At 42.8% G+C, this 7,511-nt stretch overlaps 2 protein-coding genes across 2 annotated transcripts; both read left to right on the top strand.

The window, feature by feature from the left end:
- Positions 1 to 478: 478 nt before the first annotated feature.
- LOC123115767 (rRNA-processing protein UTP23 homolog) lies at positions 479 to 3,282 on the top strand. The gene is made up of 5 exons (XM_044536859.1): positions 479 to 1,036; positions 1,841 to 1,961; positions 2,362 to 2,586; positions 2,715 to 2,780; positions 3,035 to 3,282. The coding sequence occupies exons 1-5, from the start codon at positions 759 to 761 to the stop codon at positions 3,125 to 3,127; spliced, it is 783 nt and encodes a 260-aa protein (XP_044392794.1). The 5' UTR covers positions 479 to 758; the 3' UTR covers positions 3,128 to 3,282.
- A 2,067-nt stretch (positions 3,283 to 5,349) lies between these two features.
- LOC123115766 (involucrin-like) lies at positions 5,350 to 6,375 on the top strand. Its single transcript, XM_044536858.1, has 2 exons — positions 5,350 to 5,473; positions 5,822 to 6,375. The coding sequence occupies exon 2, from the start codon at positions 5,838 to 5,840 to the stop codon at positions 6,210 to 6,212; it is 375 nt and encodes a 124-aa protein (XP_044392793.1). The 5' UTR covers positions 5,350 to 5,473; positions 5,822 to 5,837; the 3' UTR covers positions 6,213 to 6,375.
- Positions 6,376 to 7,511: the final 1,136 nt, after the last annotated feature.

The following is a 7,511-nucleotide window of genomic DNA, read 5'->3' as shown; positions in this document are numbered from 1 at the left end:
ATAAAAGCCCATGATTTTGAATTTTAATAAGTTAGCAAATGTAGAAAATCGCAAAAAAAGTCATGATATTTTTTATATCACTGGTCTGAAAAATGTTCATAAATTTGAGAAATTTCATGAATTTGAGGAAAGTTCAAAATTTAATAAAAACAAAAAGGAATAATAAAAAAGGGGAAAATATTTTTATTTTTTAAAAAAAATCGGTTTTTGATTTTTGTTTCTCATGTTTTCAGTTTCCCTTTTTAATGAAAATTTAGTCAAAACTTATTAATATGTGAATCTAATTTCGAAGATCCCGATGCCAGAAATCAAACAGCGAAAAGGGTTTGTGATTTGGACGCAAAGTTCAAGAGAAATTTGTTTTTTGAGACAACGTAAGGTTCAAGAGATAAAACCCGGGGCGCAAGCACGCAGCACACTGCCTTTCCCTGTATCTGGGCTTTAAGCAGTCAGCCCACGAACGCGCAAACAAACTCGAGCTGCACCAGACAAACGACCAGCGGGACGAACCCTAGACCGGTCTGCCGCCGCCCATTCGTGCAGGACCTGGAGCTGCGCCGCCGCCGCTCGTCCAGGTCCAGGAGGGTCGCCGTCTCACCGTCTGCCAGCCCAGCGACCCCGCCCGTCCGGCGACACCGCGTCCTCGCCTGCCCGCTGGTCCGACGACCCCGCCCGCCCGCCCGCCCGCTCGTCTAGGAGAGCCACCGTCGCCGACTCACCGCAGACGTCGTCTGCCTGCCCGCGTACGCCAGTCCGCAATGAGGGTGAAGAGGCGATCGCGGCACCGCAAGGTAGTCAAGTTCTACTCCACCTGCTTCGGCTTCCGCGAGCCCTACAAGGTGCTCATCGATGGCACCTTCGTGCACCACCTCCTCGTCCACCAACTCCTCCCCGCCGACGACGCCCTCCGCGAGCTCCTCTCTGTGTCCAGGGCGCCTCCGCTCTTGACCTCCAAGTGCGTCGTCGCCGAGCTCAGGCGCCTCGGCAAGTCCCACTCCGAGGCGTTCGACGCTGCCCAACTCGTCGCCACCGCCAGGTCCCTCTTTCTCTTCCCTTCTCTTATCCATTCTTCTTTATTTGATAGTCTTACCACTATAATCTATATATGCACTGGTCGTTGATGCAATTTTAAATGCGCATCACTTTGTTCTGTCATATTGGTTACCTCTTAGGTTCAGTTTGAGAATTTGGGTTGGGGCTATCTGAATACTTAGCTGGAATTAGTTGGGTCCCCGTGCCTTGCCAAGGATAATTATATGTACACAACAATATATGTAAAAACAATTCCTTTATCTCTCGCCCACTACTCTACTGTAAGTTCGAGAAAACCACAAATATGATTATTCTTAACTCACATATATGGCCACGAGGAATGCTATGAATGATGCACAAGCATGGCCTCGCCATTGTTGTTCTTTTCTTCTCTTAATTCCAAACCAATTATATCCATGTATCAAACAACCAACTCTTATACTGGGCACACTCATGCAAACACATAACACGCTCACTAATACACTAAATAAGCACTAACTCTTATGAAGAAAAGAAAAATACATGGACAGTGGGGTTGCATGCCAAGTTGAGAATAAGTAGGTTGTGAAACCAATTAACCAATGGAACTTCATTTCCAGCTTTGAAATAATGTAACTTGACACTGGTTTGTTTGCTTCCATGCCTAACTGCAAGCCATGTTCTGAAATTGGATCACATTGGTTTTGTTTTATCAGTTAGATTTAAATGAAATACTGCTACTACATTTAGTCAGGATAGTTTATGACTTGACGAGCTCGAGGCGAGGCCGCTGATTGTTTGTTCTCTGGACTTTTATTTGTGTGTTCAGCTGTCAGCATGACAAAGTGGTCAGTGCGGTGGACTGTATTCTGTCACTTGTTGGTGATAAGAATCCGGAGCATTACTTTGTTGCCACCCAGGATTCTGATCTCCGGGCAAAGCTACGGGAGGTATGAAAATTCACTGCACTTCTCTAGCATTCTGCTTTTATCATTTTATCACCTCGATTTTATTTGTGAAAGAATATGCTCAGGGACACAATACAAGGCACACACATAATAGCATCGACTTAAAAGAAATGACATAGCGCTGATAACAGAATTTATATGCCATCTTAAAAACTGCTTTTGCACAACGAGCTTATGTATGTTTTGCTTGGATGTAGCATTCTACTTTTACCTTATTTTTGTCACCGGAATGTTACTTGTGAAGGAATCTGCTCAGCGACATGATACAACCGACAAGTATCTTATCATCTACTTTACAGAAATGATATAGCCGAATGTATTAAGCCATCTTAGAAGCTACTTCTGCATTCAGTTTGCTCATGTATGCTTTGCTCGGGTGCAGGTTCCTTGTGTTCCTGTGATATATGGTCTGAAGAACTCCCTGTTTATTGAGCAACCCTCCGTGCAGCAACGTCAGTTTGCTCAGTTGGATGAGGAGAAGCGTATACATATGGAAAAATCAGAATTTAAGAAGCTATTAAAGGCGTCATCTGAAGGAAAGACATCTGTCGGTGGAAACGTTCCCGGAGTGGCAGAGAAAAGCAAGTTTAAAAGAAACAGAGCAAAGGTTAATATTTACAGCTTCTGTTTTTCTGGATACTCCATTGTTATGATCTAGTGGGCGTAATCAACATTTTGAGACCATGATGGCATCTCTGCTTCTTTAACAAAATGTTAATGTGTGTTGTGCTGCAGGGTCCAAACCCACTCTCTTGCAAGAAAAAGAAACCAAAGCCTCAAGCATCAGCTGCTCGAAATCAGGTAATTAATCATCTCTACACAGCATTATCACTTGACATCTGTAAGGTATGTTTAATACTCGGAACTCACTCACTATAAGTATCTGTGCAATTAATGTTGTAAAAGCAATGCTTTAGTTGCCTACGGATGAGAAATAATGTGACAATTAAATCTTATATACTCTTAGACAGTGAGATTCATTGCATATTCGCTTTTGCTGATGCTTACACGGACATTTCATGGCAACAAGCACTGATGAGAACTTGCTTCTTTAGGGCCCAAAGACTGATGGCGAGGCAAAGCGAAAGAGGGTTAGGAAACGGAAGAGAAGTGCCAAAGACAGTAGTCAAGCAGAGACATCAAGCTGATGGGCCTATGAAGAAGTTGAAAACAACGGTTGGATGGTGTTTGATGGACCTACATAATCGTTAAAGAGCTTGCATGACCGCTTAGAGGATTGTGGCTTGAATTTTTTGACAATGTAACACTAATAATAGTTTGTTTGACCCTGTTTGGACCTGTATATCCTGTCCCTTTTAGCCATTGTTTGGTAGACAAGGTTAGCTTTGAGAGGATATTCCCTGTTGGGCTAAAAAGCCCCCAAAATCCCTATTGTGGTGTTTGGTACAGAGGGCTTGAACGAGCCAGCCCCTGGAATCCCCTCACTTTCCCCTCAGTTCCACGCTGTTTCTGAGCATCGAGGTAGCCCTCGCGGCTCATGCCCCGTAGTCGCAGGAGGTTTGGGGGGAAAATAAGGGGATTGGGTGACAACACGGGTTTCACCAAATCCCTCGGGGGATAATCCCTTGTAATCCCAAATTAACCCCTCCTGCCAAGCAAGGCCTTAGGGGGTGTTTGGTTCAGGGACTTTTTAGTCCCAAAGACTAGAAAAAGTCAAAAAGTTCCAGAGACTAGAAAAAGACTCTACTGAAGAGTCTTTTTTGATTAGTCCCTGAGACTAGAAAAAGTCCTAGGACTTATGAACCAAACACCCCCTTAGTGATTTATATTCCTTCCGTCTGGGAAAAGTTGCACCACCGCAGTTCAATTGTAATTTTGCAAAAAAAAAACCTTATCATTTTAAATTCTCATGCTAATCAGCCATTCTTCCTCCCCCGACGCCCATGAGCACCACGCGCCCCAGCCTCCGTCTCCCGCGGGCACCGTGTTCCCCTGCCGTCGTAGGGATCAGCCGGCGACAAAGTCCCACTTGCGTCTCCGCCCACCTGCCCTGCAGCTGCAAACTTGCGCCTCCCCTACTTACTTGTGCGCACGGAGACGAGCTTCATCGCCGCCCACCTGCTCCTCCGCGGTGACACCTCGATGAGCGGCGGCTCCACGGCTCACGGGCGGCTCCTCCTTGTTGTCCAGCTCGCATCCTCGGCCCGCCAAGACCAGCCACTCTGGTGTGGGAGTTGGGCAAGACCCCGGTCGTCGCTGCTCCACCACCGTCCACCGAGGTGACCAGTGCATCCACCGTCGGGTCCAGTGCCGCCGCCCACCTGCTAGAGAGGCGACCACCTTTGCCCACCTACGCCTCCTTGCCGATTTCTTCTTCTTCTTCGTCCAGGCGACCCAACTCCTCCTTGTCACCTCTGTTGCTACTGAACCACCGCCCTGAAATTAATGTCAACTTGATGTTAATTTGTTGTGTAAATCAAATTGATGTCAAATTGAGGTGAATTAGAGCAGCAGTGGATCATCCAGTCTGTAATTTGATGAGCGTACACACACACACACACACACAATATTCATGTTCTGTAGATGCACAAACTGTACAGTTGAGTAAACTGTAGATGCACAAAATTTCAGTTATTGTACATTGAAGTTTAAGTAAACAATTTTGCATCGACTGCTATCAACTTGAAGCTTCTTGCATCTTAATTCATGTTTCTGCTTGAAACATTCTGCAATACACTGAATTTTGTACTACATGAACTTTTGAAATGAATACAGTACATGTTCTACTTGATTGCTACTGTATCTTGATTCATCTTGATTCAATAAACTGCAGTAAACTGAATCGTGCTCCGAATAGTGCATAATTATGCAATAAACTACAGTAAACTACAGTAGTTTATTCCCTCTCAGAGTCAAACTAAATTTTATACATGAACTTTGAAATGAATATTGTACTCTTAATACTTTGGATAGCTGAAAAAGCTCACATCATCTAATGTGTTTTGACCAAAACTCTGTCAACATTCAGTTTTGACCAAGAAATAGGGGAGCAGGTGGGAATTTGTACAGTAATGGCAAGATGCAAAATGGTGCTAGTAAATTCAGTTCTGAAAAAACAAGACTGAAACAGGGCAGTGTTGAGCATGTCCTAGCACTAGCAGCAAATTCAGGCTAGATTTAGACAAATTGGAAACATTATTTCTGAAACTATGCATAACTGAAAATTATTTCTGAATAATTGGAAACAATTCAGTTTGCTACAGGAACAACCATTAGAAAGAAGGAAGAATAAAGTGCATCCAGAATCATTTCAAATTTGGAAAGAAGCATCCATTTGAAAAATGCTACTCCAGTCTCCAATAGCAACACAAAATATATGCATGCACATGTCCAGTAGCAAAAAGTTTCAGAAATATTGGTGCTCCTTCCATCTTGGCAGTACAAGAAAAACTGAGCAGCCAACTCTTGTCACTTTGCATGCATTGCTGGCAACTGCAGTAGCTTTACCAAAAAATTGAGCATGACATCTACAGGTTACAAAAAATGAGCATCTTCTTTGCATTTATAAAGCATTAGTATAGTGAAATTATTACTCACTTTGATGGAATTCTAGCTTGTGACGATCTGACTTAAAAAAATTCCACTGATAGAAGAATCTAAAAATTCAGTTAGATAACCACTGATAGAAGCATGTGAGAGCAAAAAATTTTAGTTAGAGCAAACTGTTATGAATGTAATTGAAAATTCAGCAAGCATAGTATCGTTTCAAAATAAACATAGCATCCATTATGCAAGTGATCTTACTGGACCAACATATCTTATCCACGACTCTTGTTATGATTATATTGCTAACCATTCATCTTCTCTTGTTATGAGTACAGACAGGAGAACACAACTATGGATTTGAACTTGATGCCGGAAGAGGAGGATGAACCTCAACAAGAAGAACAAGCTCAACAGGTTGACACTATTGATTTGAACTTGATGCCGGAAGATGAGGATGAAGCGCAACAAGGTGATGTTATGGATTTGAACTTGATGCCGAAAGAGGAGAATGAAGCTCAACAAGGTGGCGCTATGGATTTGAACTTGATGCTGGAAGAGGAGGATGAAGACATTGAATTGAATTGGCTTCCCGAAGAGGAAGAAGCTCAAGAAGATGTAGAAGTGGAAGAAGCTCAAGAGGCTAAGAAGATGCAGAAGTGGAAGAAGCTCAAGAGGCTCAAGACGATGCAGAAATGGAAGAAGCTCAAGAGGCTCAAGAAGATGTAGAAGTGGAAGAAGCTCAAGAGGCTCAAGAAGATGTAGAAGTGGAAGAAGCTCAAGAAGATGCAGAAGTGGAAGAAGCTGATGCACAAGGCAATTCAAGTAGGAAGGACCTATTAGACAAGGAGAGGTTTGCTGTTTACTTTGCTCTGCGAGTAATTGAGCTTAAAGATGGAGAGGTTCACCTACATGACAGGGTGCTCATTGCGACTATGCTGGATGTTCACCTGTGAACAGGTACAAGAATATGGAATCTAGCCAAAGAACAACTTGCATTAGGCCAAGAAGTTGATGTTCCAAGCAAGAAGAAGAATAGTGGTAGGAAGAGGAAAGAGCTAGATCTGTCGAGAATAGCCACAATCCCTTTGAATAGAAGAAGAACAATCCGTTCTCTTGCAAGGTGTTCAGGTGTTCCTCGGTCAACCCTACATGACAGATTTTCAGTTGAAACACATCACGAGCACCATTGACATGGCTTAGAACTGCGTTGGTATTTCCCCAAGGTGGAAGGGATGATGTAGCACAGCTACGACAAGTATTTCCCTTAGTTATGAAACCAAGGTTATCGAATCAGTAGCAGAACCAAGCAACACTATGTAAACGGTACATGCACATAAAGAACAAAACCTCGCAACCCAACGCGTAAGAGGGGTTGTCAATCCCTCCTCGGTAAAAGATAGATTAAATGGTATGAGTTTGGATAAATAGATCTGAATAAAACACAAAATAAAAGATGCAAACAAAAAGTGCAGCAAGGTATTTTTGGGTTTTTGGAATAATATATCTAAAAACAAAATGATAAAAGATAGATCGGAAAGCAATATGATAAAAGATAGACCCGGGGCTGTAGATTTCACTAGTGGCTTCTCTCGAGAAAATAGCATACGGTGGGTAAACAAATTACTGCATGGCAATTGATAAAGAACAAATAATTATGATGATATCCAAGGCAATGATCATGTATATAGGCATCACGTCCAAGATTAGTAGACCGAAATGATTCTGCATCTACTACTATTACTCCACACATCGACCGATATCCAGCATGCATCTAGTGTATTAAGTTCATGGAGAAACAGAGTAATACAATAAGAACGATGGCATGATGTTGACGAGATCTATTCATGTAGGAACAGACCGCATCTTTTTATCCTTAATAGCAACAATACATGCGTGCCTCGCTACCCCTTCTGTCACTGGGTGAGGACACCGCAAGATTGAACCCATCACAAAGCACCTCTCTTCCCATTGTAAGAAAAATCAATCTAGTTGGCCTAACTAAACCAAAGATCCAGAGAAGAAATA

The sequence above is a fragment of the Triticum aestivum genome, chromosome 5B (genome assembly GCF_018294505.1).
Source record: "Triticum aestivum cultivar Chinese Spring chromosome 5B, IWGSC CS RefSeq v2.1, whole genome shotgun sequence".
NCBI classification, from domain to species: domain Eukaryota; kingdom Viridiplantae; phylum Streptophyta; class Magnoliopsida; order Poales; family Poaceae; genus Triticum; species Triticum aestivum.
This window is presented reverse-complemented; position numbering and strand designations above follow the sequence as displayed.

Excerpts from the sequence above, each read along its gene's own strand:
- LOC123115767 (XM_044536859.1), top strand. The coding sequence starts at position 759 with ATGAGGGTGAAGAGGCGATCGCGGCACCGCAAGGTAGTCAAGTTCTAC. Across the intron at positions 1,962-2,361 it reads TCCGGGCAAAGCTACGGGAG|GTTCCTTGTGTTCCTGTGAT; the intron begins GTATGAAAATTC and ends GCTCGGGTGCAG. Across the intron at positions 2,587-2,714 it reads TTAAAAGAAACAGAGCAAAG|GGTCCAAACCCACTCTCTTG; the intron begins GTTAATATTTAC and ends GTTGTGCTGCAG.
- LOC123115766 (XM_044536858.1), top strand. The coding sequence starts at position 5,838 with ATGGATTTGAACTTGATGCCGGAAGAGGAGGATGAACCTCAACAAGAA.